This window comes from Falco peregrinus, chromosome 2 (genome assembly GCF_023634155.1).
Source record: "Falco peregrinus isolate bFalPer1 chromosome 2, bFalPer1.pri, whole genome shotgun sequence".
NCBI classification, from domain to species: domain Eukaryota; kingdom Metazoa; phylum Chordata; class Aves; order Falconiformes; family Falconidae; genus Falco; species Falco peregrinus.
In genome coordinates this window covers 38,255,786-38,273,720 of record NC_073722.1, presented here as the reverse complement: position 1 = coordinate 38,273,720, position 17,935 = coordinate 38,255,786, and the positions used below count along the sequence as shown (strand labels likewise).

At 60.5% G+C, this 17,935-nt stretch overlaps 1 protein-coding gene across 5 annotated transcripts; it reads right to left on the bottom strand.

Annotated features, from left to right (window-relative positions):
- Nucleotides 1-214: 214 nt before the first annotated feature.
- SIGLEC1 (sialic acid binding Ig like lectin 1) lies at nt 215-17,643 on the bottom strand. Of its 5 annotated transcripts, none has more exons than XM_055797189.1 (21): nt 17,506-17,643; nt 16,428-16,785; nt 16,026-16,322; nt 15,321-15,584; nt 14,360-14,614; nt 13,525-13,824; nt 12,336-12,590; nt 11,281-11,583; nt 10,312-10,566; nt 9,320-9,613; nt 8,020-8,274; nt 6,696-6,998; nt 5,856-6,110; nt 4,406-4,711; nt 3,847-4,098; nt 3,209-3,508; nt 2,811-3,065; nt 2,133-2,429; nt 1,238-1,464; nt 1,060-1,138; nt 215-677 (listed from the first exon to the last, which is right to left on the bottom strand). In XM_055797189.1, the coding sequence occupies exons 2-20, from the start codon at nt 16,693-16,695 to the stop codon at nt 1,106-1,108; spliced, it is 4,974 nt and encodes a 1,657-aa protein (XP_055653164.1). In that variant the 5' UTR covers nt 16,696-16,785; nt 17,506-17,643; the 3' UTR covers nt 215-677; nt 1,060-1,105. The 5 variants fall into 5 exon arrangements, with proteins under 5 accessions (XP_055653164.1, XP_055653165.1, XP_055653167.1 ...); XM_055797190.1 differs by having other exon boundaries at nt 215-673; XM_055797192.1 differs by having other exon boundaries at nt 1,238-1,337.
- Nucleotides 17,644-17,935: the final 292 nt, after the last annotated feature.

The following is a 17,935-nucleotide window of genomic DNA, read 5'->3' as shown; positions in this document are numbered from 1 at the left end:
ACTGGCCCCGCAGCCCCATCTGCAGCCACAGCCATCGCTCCACAGCCCGGCTCTGGAGGGAGCATGGAGGAGAGAGCAGGGAAGGAATCACTTGCCAACACGGGAGAATCCCTGGGCAAACCAGCCCTGCCCAGCCCTGTGGCTACCTAGTTCCTCCACCCTTCCCAAAGCAGGGTGATAAAACCCTTCCCAGCTCATCCCAACGGATGCCGGCTGCATGTTGCTCCGGTTTTATTTCCCAACAGAGGAATTGCACACAGGGATGCCCTGGCACGCATAGCACCAAGGTGGGCAGCACCCTGGAGTGGCAGCTTTGGTGGAGGGACAGGAGGGCAGTGGTGATGGAGAGGCTGCCCCCAGGCTTGCATAATCACCCAGAGATTTATTTTTTTCCCAAGGTTTCACTGCTGGAGAGCAGCTCTGAGCTGTCACAGCTTGCTGGTGCCTGGCACATGTGGTGCACCATGCGCGGTGTCAAGCACAGACTGTACCCGGTGTGAGAACAACATCCATGGTGGGGGGGGACAAGGGGCGCGGTGGAACGGGGGCAGAGGAGACCGGGAGGGGATGGAGATGGATTATCCCCAGGGTAGTGGCTGCCTGGATCCAGCTAGGCCAGTGCTGTGTGCTTCCAGCATCAGTTGGAAAGAGCCACCAGCTTAAGAAGCTCCATCTACCTGGAAAAGGTTGGGGCTGGTTGGGGAAACCCTGCCCACGCTGGAGCCTGTGGGGCCAGGGGAGCCCCCAGAGCATCTCCCAGAGGGGTCAGCACAGGGTGTGCTGTGAAGCCCCTCTTGGATGAGACTGCAGGGGGAAATTCTGGCCCTCTGCCCCTCTTGGCCTTTCCCCAGCTCTGGCAATGCCAGCCAAGGCTGCAGCACCAGCACGTAGCCACCTGGCTGGCCCAGATCCTGGTCAGTGTGTGAGCCCAGACCTGCATCCCGCAGCAGTACCAAGATGCTCTCCAGCACAGTGCACCCCATGGACCCCCTGTCACTGGGATCCCCTGGGAGCTCAGGGTGGGGGGGTCCTCAAAGCTGGCCCCACCAAGGTCCCTACCTGCGCCTGCTCCTGCTCCTGTTTGCTCCTCAGCTCAAAGGTGTCATCAGCACTGGACCAGCCCCAAAACTTCTTTATCCTGCAAAGGAGGAGAGGGAGCTGCCAGCCCTGCTCCCGCCATGGCGCAGCTCAGCCAGGAGTCCCTGTCCCCCGACCCTGTCCCAGTCAGGGACGTTACCTGGGCCATAGCTTGACAGCCAGGAGGGCCAGGGCAGCCACACAGAGCACGGCCATGAGCAGCCCGGCCAGGACGGTGAAGGCCAGGAGGTGGGTGAGAGCTGTGGGCAGAGGGGAGCCAGGGCAGATCCCCGCCAGTGCTGGGGCTGCCGACTCGGCAAGACTGGAGTGGGCTCAGGGACCCCTGCGGGGGGGGCGTGACCTCCCTCGGCCCTTCTTCCCATGGCCCTGGTATGGGGACAGCGTGTGTGGGACTCCCCCAAAGCCTTAGTATGCCCCATGAGGGGTGAAGGGGACCCTGGGGAGGTGGCTGTGACAGCTGGACACTCCTTGGCACCACTGCCGGGTCACCAGGGTTGGGGACAGCCAGTCAGTGGGTCGAGGACACAGCATGGGGGGGTCACAGGGTGGCACAGTGCCACACTGGGACACTTGCTGCCCCTGCCCACATCACTGTCCCCTCCACCAAGGGGTCAGGCAGGCTGGTGTGCTGCTCCCTGCCAGCACCTGGGGACAGGCAGGGGCTGGACAGGGCAGGGGGAGTCACCCAGCACAACAACAAGCAGCAGCAACATGATTTGCTGTTTGTTGAACCCAGGCCAATTCCTCCTCCACTTTTTTGATCATTCTGCAGCATTCAATTCAATTTTCTGCTTCTGTGAGCTTTTTTAGCCCTTTCATGAGAACCAGCCTTCAGCCCCAACCTGGGACGCTACAGAAAAGCTCCTTGAAAGGAAATTGCCAATTCTCGCAGTAAAATCCTCCCTGTTTTCCCTTTCACCTAAGTACTCAGGGCCGATTCAACCCACTCCTGCTCCCCCACTGCTCCAAAACTATCTTTCTGTCACAAAATTCCCCGCTCCCTGCAGAACCACACACGGTCCAGCCCCACTCACTGTGCACGTTGAAGTAGGCACTGGCCGTGGCGTTGCCCAGGGGGTGGCCGGCCATGCAGGTGTACTCCCCTGAGTCCTGCGGCCCCACAGCCCCCAGTTCCACCCGGAGGCTGTTGTGGGAGGGGGTGCTGCGGACCCCTGGTGTGGTGGCGGGGGCCAGGCTGGAGGCCAGGAGGTGGCCATGGTGGTACAGGGCGATGGTGGAAGCCGGGTGGCTGTCAGCTGTGCACAGCACGATGCCTACCCGCCCGCTGCGGTTCTCCAGGAAGGTGCTGATTGACACGTCCCGGGGGGGGTCTGGTGGGGGGAGATGAGGCTGGCAGTGGGCCATGGTGGGGTCTCCCTGCCACACTGGCCTAGACACTCGCCAAGGGCTGCTTAATGCATCCCTCCTCCAGTCTGGAGCAGCTCCAGTCCCCCCAGCCCGGGGCTGATGGTGCCCCCCCAAGCCGGAGAGTCCTCCCCAGCCTGGAGCATGCTGGTTCCAAATCTGACTTTTGAGGGGGATCTGCAGCCACTGCTAGGTAAAACCCCGATGTTCTCTTCCCCGGGTACAAAGGGAGAGGAGCAGGGCAGGGAGTGGAGGAAGAAGAGGAGGAAGGCGCCCTGGTCACAGCAGAACTGTGCAGACAGGACGCATGTGATGCTGGGCTGGATGCACCCAGCGTGCACACTCACAGAGCACATGGAGGCTGAGCGGGGCCGAGGTGGCACTGCCCCGCATCCCACTTGCCCGGCAGTGGTAGGTGCCGGTGTCGGCGCTGGAGACGTGGGTGAGTACGAGGGAGCCGTCCGGTCCCTCCCGCAGCCACCGGCTGTTCTTGTACCAGGTGTAATTGGCCTCTTCACCTACCCAAGGGGTGGCCGAGCAGGTCATGGTGGCTGTGGTGCCTTCGGGGACTTCTGGCGAAGGCTCAACTGTGACTGTGACTCCTGAGGAGGATGGAGGAATCACGGGGTTCCTGGGTTTGCACAGGACACCACCATCCCCAGACACCCCCCACAAGCGACACTCCCATGGGAGGGCACACCAGGACCCCCACATGGGTCTTGCTGTGGCTCAGGGCTCCCTTCACCTCCCACATCCAGGAGCAGGGACGAGGACGCGGTGCCATAGCTGTTGTTGGCCGAGCAGATGTAGAGCCCTGTGTCCTGCAGCTCCAGCCCCGCCATGCCCATCCGCAGGGAGTTGGGGGCTGCCTGGACGGTGAAGCGTGGGTCGGCCAGGCTGTGGGTGGAAGCCAGGGGCGCGTGGCCGGGACCCCGGTACAGGGTGATGTCGGAAGGTGGGAAGCTGTCGACGGTGCAGAGCAGGACAGCCTGACGCCCTCCCCGGGGGTCCACCAAGGAGATGAAGGATGGCTCCTGGGGTGCATCTACAGCGATAAGAACAGCGTTTCCCCCCCCCCTCCCCAAGCAGCTCTGCTGGCAGGGGACCAGCCCGGGGGGGGGCGGGGGCTGACAGCTTTGCTGCTGGCTGAAGCGGGGCGGGGGGAAAGGCATGTGATGCCAAGTTTGGAAGCACCTAGACCCCCCACCCCGGGGGCCAGGGGCTGAGCTGCCCAGCCGGCCTGTCGCGGGATGTCACCAGGTGGCGACATAGACCATCCTCCAACCGCAGCATCCCTCCCGAGCTGCCCTGGGCCCCCTTTGCTGGCAGAGCCCCGCAGTGTGCATGCGTGCGTGTGTCCCCATGCAGCCCCTCCTCACTCACACAGCACCCTGAGGGCGGCGGGGGGGGCCCTGCGGCCACGCAGCCCCCTCCCCACTTGGCAGGCATAGGCACCGGCATCCGTGCGCCGGGCAGCGTGGAGGGCGAGGGAGGCGTCGAGCCCCTCCGCCAGCCACCGCCCGTTCTTGTACCAGGAGTAGATGGTGCCTGGGCGCGTGCCTGCATCCCGGCATGTCAGCATCACATCGGTCCCCTCGGGCACCTCGGCAGAGGGTCGCACCACCACCCTGATGGCTGGGGAGAGGAGAGCGGAGCTGGCCTTTACTGACATGAGGGGTTTGCCTTCCTCGGCTGTGGCTGGGGAAAAGCTTTTCCCAGCTCTGAAGCCACTGTCCCCGCCCAGCGGGGTGCGTGCGTGTGTGACCACTCAAGCTGTAGCAGAACCTCCCTGCCCCTCCACCAGCCCTGCATCACTCCCCATGACAACACTGACTTCAGTTGTACCTCTCAGTGCCCACACCAACCCGCTCAGGGGGTCCCCAGCCCCCTCGTCCCTGCCTACCCCCCCACCCCACCTCACCCCACATGAAGATGGACTCACCCTGCACACGGAGGGGCAGAGACACATAGGTGCTGCCGAGGGGGCTGCGTGCCTGGCACTCATACTCTCCCTCATCCTCTGCAGAAGCCTCCCGGAGCTCCAGCCTCAGTGTGTTGGGAGCCAGGGAGATGTGGCTGCTCTGCCTGGGGTGGTCACCTCCCACGGGGGGGCTGGAGGCCACCAGCTTCCCCTCCTTGAGCAGGGTGATCTTGGACAGGGGGTTGCTCTCCACCACACAGAGGAGGATGACTGCTGTCCCATTGCCACTCTCCGTGAAGGCCTTCATCTGCAGGTTCCTGGGGGGGTCTGTGGGAAGGGAAGTGGGGTGGGAGAGAGGTGGACGGTAGGATAAGCAGCATCTCAGCGAGTTGGAGCATCCCCAGCCTGCGATGCTCAAGTTGGACTGGCTGCTTTCGTGGTCTTGGCTGGGCTGTGAGCTGACACAGTGATGCTCTGCTGCCAGCAATGTGGGACCTACTCGGGCAGCACTGCCTCTTTCCTCAGCATCCATGGTCCCCTTGAACCAAACTGACACTCAAAGCATGGCACAGACTCATTTGCTGAGCTAATTTCCAACCTGCAGCTCCAGCCATGCTGGCTGGGAGTAGGAGTATGGCACAGCACATGGCCCGGCCCAGCTCAGTGCTCCACTTGCATCCCAGTCTCAATCAAAAATATTTTTTGCACGTCAGTGCATGGCAAACCTCATCAGCAAGGCTGGTGCAAAGGCAGCATGGCTGTGGGTGCAGCTCGGGCCCATAATGCCAAGATATTTTTAGCATCCGGCATTCCCCATCCAAAATCAGGAGGAGGGAGAGAAGCAATGAATTTGTTGCCAGGGTCTCAGGCTCTCTGGAAGTCATTTCCAGGAGTGCTCCTCACTCACTCACTCCTCACAGCAGCTTTATAAGTTAAAGCCGTCTTTTTCTAATAAAAAGGGGGAAAAAATCTTACATTCTGACTTGCAACTACATTTTTTTTGCACGTCTTTTTTTAAACAAAGTCTGGTTTTCATTTTCCAAATCAGGGAGAAAAAAAAATAATCCTGCAACGTTTCCTGAAAGCCAAAGATTTTTCTGTTTCGGTTTGGTACAAAGCACAAGGACAAACTTGGGGCGCTTGGAGAAGCTTCACCAAAATCTTCTGCAGATGATGTGGGGCTCTTGGCCATGTCTGCTTGCCAGGGGTCTAACACAGGGCTGGGGTGTAAAGCTCGGCTGAGTTATCACCTGGGGCAAAGGCTAATTTTCATTGACACCCCCCCAAACTAAGCCAGGCCTTGCTACCTCCCACCCGCCCCACAGCCCAGCAGAGCTCCCAGCCACAGGGACTGGCCAAGGGGCCAGTGACCCCACGAGGGACCTCCCTGCGGCGTGGCGGGGACCCTGCCCCAGGTGGGTGCGAGGGACCTCTCCCCGCTGCGTGAAGCCCCCTGTCCATGGGGACTCACAGAGGACGTTGAGGGTGGTGGGTGCAGAGCTGCGGGTCAGCGCTGGGGTCCGCACCGTGCAGTGGTAGGAGGCAGCGTCGGAGGCCGAGACGCTGGGGAAGGCGAAGATTGGGGCCGAGCTGCTGCTGAAATAGACCTGGTTCTTGTACCAGGCGTAGCTCAGCACTTCCCCACCACTGCTCGCAACCGCACAGGTCAGGTTGACGGCGTTGCCTTCCTGCACGTCTGGGGAGGGGGAGATCCAGAGCCTGGCAGCTGCGGTGGAAGGGGGAGCAGGTGATGCTGGGGCTGAGCGAGGTGGGCTGAAGACGATGGAGGGTCGGCAGGACAGGAGGGTGGTGGGCTGTGTGGTGGGAGAGCTGGTCCTGTCCAGGACTTCTGGCTGGGGGTCTTTTCCCATTATTCCAGACGAGAAGCGATGAAGATGCTGCAGCCCCCATCCCTATTAACCCCACCCCCGTGGCAGCCACAGGACAGCCTGGGGTGATGCCAGCTGTGTGATCAGCATCAGCAAGTGGATACAGCAAAGCCAGCATCACTTTTGCATCACCTCCAAGAGGAGCTGCAATTCCTTCGTGTCTGTGGCTCTGCATGCAGCTCACCGGGAACACCCCTGGCACAGCCCTCCCTTCCCACAAACACACATCTTCCTCCGTTTCTTCTCTGCTCCTGTGCTGTCCCTTCTATTCCAGCTTCTCTCTGCCCTCCCTTTCCCACGAGCATCCTCCAGTAGAGCCTGCCTTCTCCTCTTTGCCATATCCCTGCTCCATCACTGCCTGTCACTGCTCACACCGCTCAATCGCGTCGCAGTCCCCGAGGCAGCGCCAGCCCTGCACTCACTGCTTGCCGTGAAGTTCGCCGTTGTGCTGGCGTTGCCATAGCTGTTGCTGGCGGAGCACACGTATTCCCCCTCATCCTCCAGCAGCACGGGGCTGATGCTGACCCGCAGCTTGTTGAAGGCCAAGGTGATGCTGAGCCGTGGCAGGGCAGTGCGCTGGGGCAGTGCTGTAGAGGCCACCAGTGCCTGGTCCTTGAAGAGAGCCAGCTCTGCCTGTGGGCTGCTGTCCACCGTGCACTGCAGCACGCCCCGCTGCCCCTCGGGGGTCTCCAGGAAGGAGGTCAGCACCGGCACCCGCGGGGGATCTGCCCAGGCCACACATTACACAGAGGGTGAGCAAACCCCGCATCTGCAGCCAGAGCCCCCCAAGGCTGGGGTCCCCCCTCCCTTCCCCCCCAGGTCCTGGGTGGCATCACCTTGCCCCAGCCCCTTGGATACCCTGAGATGTTTGCCGTGGCTCCTGGCAACTTGCAGCTGGCACCAGGGCAGCAGCAGCCCACACTTGCACCAAAAGCATAAGCCACACTTCCTCTTTCCAGGATTTTCCCCTCCATCCCAGACAGACAACATTTCTCCTAACTGAAGTCTTTTAAAATTTAGATAATTTCAGGTCTATTGAAACATGTTTTTTTAACAGAACTGAAATATTTGCTGTTGTGTATTTCCCTCTATTGATGCGAGGCGGTGGGTGGCCCAGACGTGAGGCAGCCACACCACTCCTCATCAGACAGTTCATCTTGAGAGGGGACACGTTCGACTGGTTTTAATTCAGACCAGGGGTTTATGGAGGAGATACACGCCCATAAACTTTCCACTTTCAACACTTTCTGGGCATGGGACACGCAGCATTTGGGAACAGGGACAGCAGTGAGGGCTGTGCAAGGCACCTGCTATGTGCCAGCCATAGCTCAGTGTGGCTGAGCAGCCTTGCTCAGCTTCCTGCCCCCAGCACCATCCCAGCCCGGCACTATCCCATCCCTGGCACCATCCCACACTAGCACCATCTCACACCAGCACCATCACACCCTGGCACCATCCCATCCTGGCACCATCCTATCCCTGGCACCATCTCACCCTGGCACCATCCCACCCTGGCCATTCCATCCCAGCACCATCCCATCCCTGGCACCATCCCATCCCTGGCACCATCCCACACTAGCACCATCTCACACCAGCACCATCCTACCCTGGCATCTCCCATCCCTGCCATCAGCACTATCCTACTTCAGCACCATCCTACCCTGGCACCATCCCACCCACCCTAGCACTATCCCACCCTCAGCACCCCACTCCCCCTGTCTCGATCCCCAGCAGGGTCCCACTCACAGGAGACGCGCAGGGCAACAGCCGGGGAGATGCTGGTCCCCGAGGGGCTGCGGGCTCGGCAGTGGTAGGAGCCGGCAGCCGTGCTGGCGATGTGGGGCAGTGCAAGGAAGTTGCCAGGGGTCTCCTGGAGCCGTTCACTGTTCCTGTACCAGGTGTAGATGGTGTCATCTGGTGGCTCTCCCACTACCTGGCACGTCAGGGAGATGTCGTCTCCTTCCTGCGCCTCTGCTGACGGTGAGATGAGGACTCGGGCAGCTGGTGCAGGGAGAGATGCCAAGAGCAGCTCAGAGGGCACCACAGCGGTTTGGCACTGCCGGCCCCTGGGTGGCCGTGACACAGTGTGGGACAAAGCAAAACCCTCCTCGCTTCCCTAGCGCGCATCGTAGCGCTGCACGTTTTGGTGTCCTTGTTCTGAGCGGGGCAGCTGTGCAGCCCTGGTGTTATATATCTGCGCTGAAGAAAATGTGTTGCTCCCCGTCCCCATTAGCTGACACCCGCCCACCAACTCCATCACTGCTGGTACCCAGGGCTGAGGTGTTTGAATAAAGGTGGCTGGGTGTGTGTGTGTGTGTGTGTGGGTGAGCTGGCACCTCTGAAGTAGCAGCCGGAGCCTGGGTGGGATCCTGGGAGCAGAAAAACCCATGTGGACACCTCCACAGAGACACATTTGGATCAATCAGTCTGAGAGCCAGATCCCAACCCAAAAAATTGATTCCGTTCAGGATTCCTGTTACTGACACACACATCACATACTCACACCCCTGCAGATAACATGGGTGCTGCCTCGCTCCAGGGTCTGGGTGCCGGTTAGGTGCCGATGCCCACCCGCAACCCTTGGGACAGACCACCGGGTCCCAGCTCACCACACCCAAGCCCCTGCACAGGGACCCCCCCCAGCAGGGACAGGGACACCTAACCTCCACTGAGCTGCGGTGGGGGCAGCTCGATACACCGCATCACCAAGCAGCAGGTGCCGGTCAGTGCCCTGCACTGGCTCCTGCCTGACGTGGGGGTAGCGCAAAGCGATGTCCCCACTGCATCCAGGGGATGCATCACACCCTGCCACCATCACTCGCCGGTTCTGTGGCGCCTGTCCATAGCCTGCAATGCTCAGTGACATTTCCCTGCCCCGCTGTCACCACAGGACGGCTCGGGAGTGTGCGCTCACCCCGTCAGCAGGAACCAGGCGGAAAAGGTCACATCTCATGTCAGAGCCCTCCCGGCCCCCTGCTTGGTGCCACCTCAGTGCTGCCCCCGCTACTGGCAACGCTTGGCACATGGTGCTGCACGCGGCACTCACTCTGCACGTGGAAGTACAGGCGTTGGGCCACGGTGCCATGCGCGTTGGTGGCGGTGCAGCGGTAGCTGCCTTCGTCGGCTGGTGTCACCTCCCGCAGCTCCACCCGGAGGGTGTTGGGGGCTGCCAAGATGCCCACTCGTGGGCTGCTCCCCGCGGTGCTGGTGGCCACCAGCTCCTCACCACGGTGCAGGGCCAGCCAGGCGGGAGGGTTGCTTGCCACGGAGCAGTGGAAGATGGCCAGGTGGCCTCTCTGCGTCTCCAGGAAGGCACTCAGGTGGGGGTCCCGGGGGGCATCTGTGCAGGCAGAGGCGGGTGGCTGAGCAGCGATTGCTCACCAATACGAGAGCTCCTGGTTAGCAGCAGCTGCTTGGGGCCCCTGAGGAGTGGGGGGAGAGCTGCATCGCCTTCCAGAGGGGAAGGGGAAGGGGAAGGGGAAGGGGAAGGGGAAGGGGAAGGGGAAGGGGAAGGGGAAGGGGAAGGGGAAGGGGAAGGGGAAGGGGAAGGGGAAGGGGAAGGGGAAAGGGAAGGTATAGGGGAAGAGAAATGGGAGGGGAAAAAGAAAGAGAAAGGGAAAGGGAAAGGGAAAGGGAAAGGGAAAGGGGAGGGGAAAGGGAAAGGGAAAGGGGAGGGGAAAGGGGAAGGGAAAGGGAAGGGGAAAGGGAAAGGGGAGGGGAAAGGGGAAGGGGAAGGAAGAAGGGCCCTGCAAGCATTACACCTGCAGGATCACAAGCCTGCACGCACATTAAGTGCAGACTTGCACAATAGGGAGGTAAACACGCTGCAGGTGATGGCAGAGGGGTGTGGATGCTCACGGGAGGAAGCCCCAGGACATATACATGTGCTCAAAGTTCCACACGTGCACCTAAATCAGCTCTGCCCAGAGCCCGGGCACAGCTCCATGTGTGTGAACAGAGCTGGGCACGCTTGCACGGAGATGAGCTACAAATTCCATATGACAACAAACTGAGCATCCCCCAGCAGCCTGTACGTACACAGCACATCCAGGAAGATGGTGGGAGAGCTCCGGCTGCCGCCGTCGGTGGTGGCTTTGCAGCGGTACAGACCGGCATCTGTGCTGGCCACTTGCCGAAACACCAGGGAGGTAGCCAGGCCCTCGGCAAGCCACTGCTCATTTCGGTACCAGGTGATGTTGGGCTGAGCCAGGGAGCCGCTGCTCAGCTGACAGGTTAGGTTGGCGGCCTGGCCTTCCAGCACGTGGGGGGATGGAGCCACTGCAATGTTGGCAGCTACGGGTAGGGGCAGGGGGCAAACAGGCATCAGCTCAGCTGGGATGACCAGCACTGCCTCGGCAGTGCCGGGGTGAACACCCACCCCAGGGCTGGCCAGCTAGCGAGTGACTGTGCAGCTATTCCAGAAGGTAAATGCCGGCTAATCCTGCTGCACTCTGAGCTGGATCAGCTCCCTGTGGGAGCTGGGCATGAGCCACCCAGGGCCTCACCAGCCCAGGGGGGATGTACCAGCAGGAGGGAGCCCGTGGGAACTCCCTCAGCAGGGATTTTGCTCAGCATCCCCAGTCACACACAGGCATGGAATCCCTGCCAGGAGCTGGAACCCTCACTACAGCCACGGGGGAGCCCACCAGACCCACCAGGAGCCCATCAGACCCACCAGGAGCCCACCAAACCCATGAGGAGAGGCTGGAGGGGCCAGAGGGGCTGGCACAGCACCCTCTGATAGCAGCCCCCACTTTAACCCTGCTCACTCGAGCACCACATGACTTGCGCACAGCAGCTCTGTTGAGACAGAAGCTGTTTTGATACCCTGGATTTCACGGGCACGTGGCCTTTTTCTGCTCATTCTGTCCATCACCCTTGATCTCCTGAGTTGCCCCCTTCCCTGGCATTCGCTTCCCCCCTCCCCTCTCCGAGGCTTTTCCCAGACGCTGCGGGGGTGTGTGGCGGCCGGCTGTACCCTGCCCACCGCCCCTTCCCCACACTCACTCTCAGCCCTGAAGTCTATGGCTGCGCTGGCATTGCCCTGCAGGTTCCCAGCCCAGCACACGTAAGTCCCCTCATCCTCCAGCACCACCTCCCGCATCTCCACCTTCAGACTGTTGTAGGAAAAGGTGGCATGGACCCTGGGGTTGGGGGCTGTGGGACAGCCCCATGTGCAGGCTACCACTTCTTCTCCTCTCCATAGGGTCAGGTTGGACTCTGGGTCACTCTCAACGGTGCACTGGATGACGCCCAGGCGCCCACTCTGGGTCTCCAGGAAGGAGCTCATCGCTGGTTGCCTTGGTGGGACTGCAGGGTTCAAAAACCTTTAGTGAGAATATTATGGATCCCTGAGGTTGGGAGAACCCCAAGAACCTGAGGGATTGCTGTTTTTCAGGGCCACCCGAGCAGCCCTGGTTGGCACATCTGGTTGACACCCCAGGGTCCCACATCTGCCAGCTTATAAGGGACCTGCATGTCCCAGGCACCTCTGTTGGCACCTCTGCTGTCACCTGGCTTGAGCTCAGGGTCTGAGTGTCCAACCCTGGACAGATCTGCAGAGACCCCTGTGATCTGGGCACCTGGGGACCAGGTGTGATCCACATGTCTACCATGGTTACAGAAAAAGGCCATTTTGTCAGGACTGAAACTTCCTAATTATGTTTTTTTCTGGTTTGGTACCAGAGAAGATTTTTATTTTATAGCACAGAAAGTATTTGAAAGGCAAAGTCCAACCGGAATATATTTTTCACAGGGATCATTTATCATTCTGAACAATTGAATCTAATTTCATGGGACATTTTAAAACTCTTTGGTTCCTGGGAATTTTAGGATTCTCCAAATATCTCCTCCCCCAAATTCACAGATTTATCTGCAAAAGGGAATTTTCCACCCTCTCCACATTCCTGCCCAAGAGCTGCTTGGCTGTGCTTGGCAGTGATGGGGGAAACCTCATGGTGGGAAGAGCAGAGGGGCTTCCCAGCAGGGCTACCCAACCCAGACCCCAGGACCTCCCTCAGAGCCTGGGTGTTAGCAGCAGGAGCCCCCCTGGCAGCACTTACAGAGTACACGGAGCGGGACAGCCACCGACGTGTCGCTGCCGTTGCTGCTGTGGACGCTGCACTGGAAAGCGCCTGCATCCTCGCCGCGGATGGAAGGGAAGTGCAGTGTCGGGGCTGAGCTCTCCCGAAGCCACTTGCTGTTCCTGTACCAGGTGTAGAGGGTCTCCCCTGCCACGTCCCGAGCCCCCAGGCAGGTCAGGGTGACGGCTGCCCCTTCCCACACCTCTGATGAGGGCTGGATCAGGACCTCCATAGCTGAAGGAGAGTTGGGAGAGGGATGTCAAGGAAGGAGGGAAACCTCTGCTGCAAACCTTTGCCCTTCCCCTGGCTCCATCTCCCAAAGCCCCATGCTCAGCTTCCCTCCAAGGCAGGACTTGAGCTGCCCCTTCCCTCATAGGACCCCATGGCATCGGTGGCTGCGTCTTTGGTGGGTGACGTTCTCTTGGGGACACTGGACATCAGCTGGGATGTCTCCAGGCGAGCTGATCCCCCAGCACTCTGCGACCAGCAGAGACAAGCGGGGCCTTTTAGAGCTGGATGACTGCTCCCAGGACAGGCTGGGTCCCCTCTGCCACTGGCCGGTGACCGGCTGGACTGGAGGCATCTTGGCCAGCTTGAAATGGACCCCAACTTTACTGCTGTGGCACCCAAACTTGGGATTATTTTCTCTGAAATTGGACCCTGAGGTCCATTTTGGTTTCTTTTGACATCCTAAAGGAGGTTGCCCTTGGACAGGGTTTTGGGGGGCTTTTTGCTCCTCCTGCTGCCTCTGTCACCCCAAACCATGGCTGAGGGAGCCACAGAGTGCAGAGGTGTCAGAGATGGAGCAGGAGGAGCTGGTCCCCGCTGCATGCCCAGGTGCTGTGTGCCGCCAGGGGCTTGCAGGCACAGGGAAGAAAGCTTGGACAAACTTTGCTACTAATTTTGCAGCATTTTGAAAAACGAAACTGGGGAGAACCTCCAGCTCTTTGAGCAGCTTCAACACCCCAAGGTGGGGAAGGGCTGTGTGGAGGCCACCACCACCACATTGTCCCCAGGATGCCGGTGTGCCACAGGGGTCCCTCCAGCCCGCAGGGCTTTGTGAATCCCCCCCCCAGCCCTGCAGAAACCTCCCCAACAACCCTGGGGGTTCATGGACACCCAAGACCCAGGGCTGGGAGCTTGACAGTCCCCTCACACCGGGACTCACCGCGGGCGACGAAGAGCTTGGTGGCGCTGGTGTTGCCGTAGGCGTTGCTGGCCATGCAGCGGTACTCCCCACTGTCCTGGGGTCCTGTACCCCGGATCTCCAGCCGCAGGGCGTTGCGGGATGTGGTGACACCTAGCCGCTGGCGCGGGGCTGCCTGTGACCCACTGGCTGCCAGCAAGGTGCCATCGCGGTAAAGGGCTATGGTGGCTGGGGGGTGGCTGTCCACAGTGCAGCGGACGATGGCCAGCCTGCCACCCTGGGTCTCCTGGAAGAGCATGATGTTGGGGGTCCGGGGGGGGTCTGCGAGAGGGGAGAGGATGCTGCAGATCAGGAGGTGCCGGTGCTGCGGCCACTACCTGCACGTGGGGCACGTCCAGCCCCGACCCGCGCCGCTGCCCCTCTGAGCTGCTTTCCCCCTTACATAAGCGGGTTATATTTACTCACAGAAATGTCAAAGCCAAACCCAAGGCTATTTTATTTTCCCCCTGACTTGCAAAAGCTTCTGAGCTGTTATTATCATAGCTGGCTCCTCGGTTAGTAACCTCCCAGCAGTTTCTGGTGTGTAACAGATTAGTGGAGGCGTGGGAGATGCTGCGATGAGCAGACGGGTCCCTGCTGCAGCAAACACCGCTTAATGGTACCTTCAAATGCAGCTCACAACCAAAAATTGTTGCATTTATAGCAACTTCTACCCAGGAGGTCTGAAACCTCCTTTTCAGCAGGACCCAAGGCGTTTGGAGCAGAGCCTTTGTTTAAACGCAGGGGTTTGCACGGCCCCTGGCACAAAGGGACCCTCACCTGGCTGGGACCCATCTAGGAGTCCGTGGGCACTCACATGTCACGCTCAGACTGACGGCCTGGGACGTGTCGCTGCCCCGATCATTGGTCACCTTGCAGGAGTAATAGCCAGCATCGCTGGCGGCCACGTGGTGGAAGAGCAGGGTGTGCGCCGTGCCCTCCTTGAGCCAAGCGCTGTTCTTGTACCAGGTGTAGTTGAGGTCCTGGCCCTCCCTGCCAGGGACGTCGCAGGACAAGGTGGTGGGTGTCCCCTCCTGCACCTCAGCTGCTGGGCTCACCGAGATCTCTGCGGCTGATGGAGATGGGAGCGCATTCAGGGGGGGTCTTGGCAGCAGGAGAGCAGCCCCCCACCTCACTCCACCCAGGGCAGAGTCTGGGGACAGGCAGGAGCCCCTCTGCCCCCCAGGGATGACAATTGAGGCAGGAGGCGTTTGGGTTTGTCCCCTGCCACCAGCACCTTGCCAGCTGGGGCTCAAATTCCAGACTTAATGCAAAGCACCAGGGGCAAAACTCATGGTGGGTGCTGCAGCATGGCTCACCTTTCAGGGTGGGCTCTGGGGGGAGCAGCCCAGCCGGGGGGAGATGCTCCCTGTGGGACTCTGACACGGGCAGACTCCTGGGGCTCATCTCTACCACAGTGTCTGGTGGAGGACCCTGGTCCCCCCTCCCTGCAGACCACCTTGATTCTGAATCCCCACGAGCTCTGACCAGCAGCAGCAGTGAAGCCTCACAGCTGGCTCTGCTCTCTGGGCTTGCTGGAAATCCCTCCCTGCCCTGTTTTTGGGGCTCGCCAAAGCCCTGTGCCATGAGGGATAAAGAATGCAGGCATGGCATGAGGGAGGCACCACACCCCTCCATCCCCAGCTCCTGGACCTCCAGCTGGTACCAGCCCCTGCCCACACCAGTCCAGACTCACTGGGTAAACTTGCTCCCAGTGCCACGGCCCCGCTCCCCCTCCAGCAATGCCCCAGCCTCTGGCAAGTTCCCCTGGCACTTACAGAAGATGTAGAGCACCACGGCAGGTGCTGCGCCAGCCCCAACGTCGTTCTTGGTTTCACAGTGGTACTGTCCGTAGTCCTCGCGGCGAACCCCTCGAAGGGTCAGGATCTGCTCGCTGCCCACAGCCACTCTGTCCTTGTACCAGTGGTATGCCGAGACATGGGGGTAGCTGCTGCTCACCTCGCATGTGAGGGACACCGTGTCGCCCACACGGATGTTCTGCGTGGAGGGGCTGACTGACACCTGGGTGTCCTTAGGGGCATCTGCAGGGAGGACAGACGGGCATGGTGAGGCTGGGCAGGACCCATGGGATGCTGCTGTAACGCATCCTGCTGCTTATATGTGAGGGTCTGGTGTGGGGAAAAGGGGAGATGGAAAGGGGGGCAGAGCTGCCCACCAGCAGTGAAGTGGTGTGGGCACAGCTGTGGCACCAGGGTGTGCCATGGAGCTGGAAGCTGGCACTTCAGCAGTGCTTACAGGACTGATCACCAGCTCCAGCCATGGAGAGCTGTGGGGGAACAGGAAAGGGAGGGAGAAGCAGGACGAAACTCTCCTCTGGCCTTTTGCAAGGAGCCCCGGGAAGGAGGCAAGGAAGGAGGCACAGTGGGTGGCAGGAGGAGGACCTGGGTGGTGTGGCCGTGGCAGAGGTGCCCCCATCCCCGTACTGCACTCAGCCAGCCCCTGTGCAGAGCCACCCCACGTACGTCTCACCCGCAGGACGACCTCACTGGTTGCCTTCTTGGAGCCATAAGAAACTTCGCAGAGCAGCTTTTTGGAGTGGTCCTTCCAGGAGAAGGAGGTGGTGAGAGTCAGGTGGTGGCTGACCCCGTTCGTGTCCAGCTGGACCCAGCCAGACACCACCGAGACCTGGGGGTCGTAGCCCTCCCAGCGCAGGGCAGTGTCGCTCAGTGGGCAGAAGTAGGGTGTGGAGCACTGCAAGGTGGATGTTTGCCCCTCGGTTTGCTCCTCACTGGCAGCAATGCTTGGGCGATCAAGGTCATCTGGAGATGGAGAGCAGAGGGATAGAGAGCAGAGGGTGGGATGTCAGTGTGAGGACAGGCAGGCAGGGAGCTGGCAGAGGGCAGGTGTCTCACCACTATACCCACCCAAAACACTCAGCATCACATCCCTCTCCGCTGACCACCGGTCACCGTTGATGATCTCAAAGCGGAATCTGTAGGGCCCATGGTCCTCCAGCGTCAGTCTCCGCAGCAGCAGGGTGCAATTGCGAGCAGCGGGGGTCCCCCAGGAGCTGGACACGGTCCCTGAAGCCAGCATCCACCTCCTGGGCTGCCGAGTGGTACACCAACGTCTTTTGGTTATCATAATCCTTGTACCAGATGGCCACGATGCCGTCGTCAGCTGCCATGTCATCAGGGTAGCTCAGGGTGCAGGGGATCACCACACAGGAGCCCCTGATGCCCTGCAGGGACGTGGGGTAGGTGACCCCCCATGAGCCAAGGGCTGTGTTGGAAGGAGGCAGAGGGAAAAAGAGGGTCAGGGTGCCAGCCGGGCAGGGGCCTGCTGCCGTCTGCAGCCCCCCTGTGCACCTCCTGGGACCCACTGGGCCACGTTGCATTGCCCGGGCTGCCTGAGCAGGCAGGTGGGAGAGGAGAATAGGAGTGTGAGATAAAACCCCCCAGGAGAAAATTTCAAGGTGGAGACAAGGAAAAGCTGGGTGATGCTTTTGGGCAGTGCAAGGAACCAGCTGGATTAGAAAAGCAAAGGCCAAAATAATTAGCAAAAAAGGAAAAATTGCCCTCCAAAAGCTTATTTTCTTAAACACACCCCAGCTCCTTGTCCTTCTTCTCATGCCCTGGCTGTTCCCCGCCACCCCATGCCCACCCCATCCTGGACCCCGGCCCCATCCATGGTGTCCATGGGTACCACGTGCCTGCCCGTCAGGAGGAGTAGCATGGGAGCATGGCACAATGCGGCACATGCCAGCAAATCTCTCCAGAGCATCTGCTGTGCCACGGCCCATGGGAAAGCCAGGACCAGCCTCGGGGTGCCCAGAGCTTGTCCTGCCCATCCCTTGAGCATTGGGCAGGGCTGCTGGCAGGGTCAGGGCATCAGCACTTCAGCTCCCCCGTATCCTGGTGCAGAGCCAAGCCACCAGCCCCTGTGGGGGACCAGACTGTGCCGGCAGGGTGGGAGGCAGCAGATCTCTCGATGACACCATACCTGGTGGGATGAAGCTGGCCAGGAGGATGAGCCACTGGGGCAGGCCCGTGGCAGCCCCCCGGGCACTGCTGGGCATCCTGGGGAACAGAGGCAAGGCAGGCTCACACCGTGAGGGTGGGAGGTGGCCAGTCTCCGAGGTCGGCGTTTGGCAGAGGGGACTCTGACAACAAGAAGAGGTGGCCAGAGGTCTTGAAACATATTGTTCATCAACATGTTATTGATCTACATTATTGATAAATCCTGCTTGCAGCAACAGTGGTAACACTCTGGTGTGCAGTGGTGACCAGTGGGGCCAGGGACCAGAGGGACATGAGGGTCCCCTCGACCCCCTGAACTCCCGTGGGAGTTAAGGAGCTAGTCCGGGTTTATCAGTGAGGTGACAAGGTTTATGGAGCTTATTCCTGTGCTTGCTGCATCCGTGTGAGGCAGG

Coding starts and splice junctions, on each gene's coding strand:
- SIGLEC1 (XM_055797189.1), bottom strand. CDS start 16,695: ATGACATGGCAGCTGACGACGGCATCGTGGCCATCTGGTACAAGGATT. Junction 6,111..6,695: donor GGCGAACTTCACGGCAAGCA/GTGAGTGCAGGG, acceptor CTTCCACCGCAG/CTGCCAGGCTCTGGATCTCC. Junction 3,509..3,846: donor CGCCGCCCTCAGGGTGCTGT/GTGAGTGAGGAG, acceptor TTATCGCTGTAG/ATGCACCCCAGGAGCCATCC.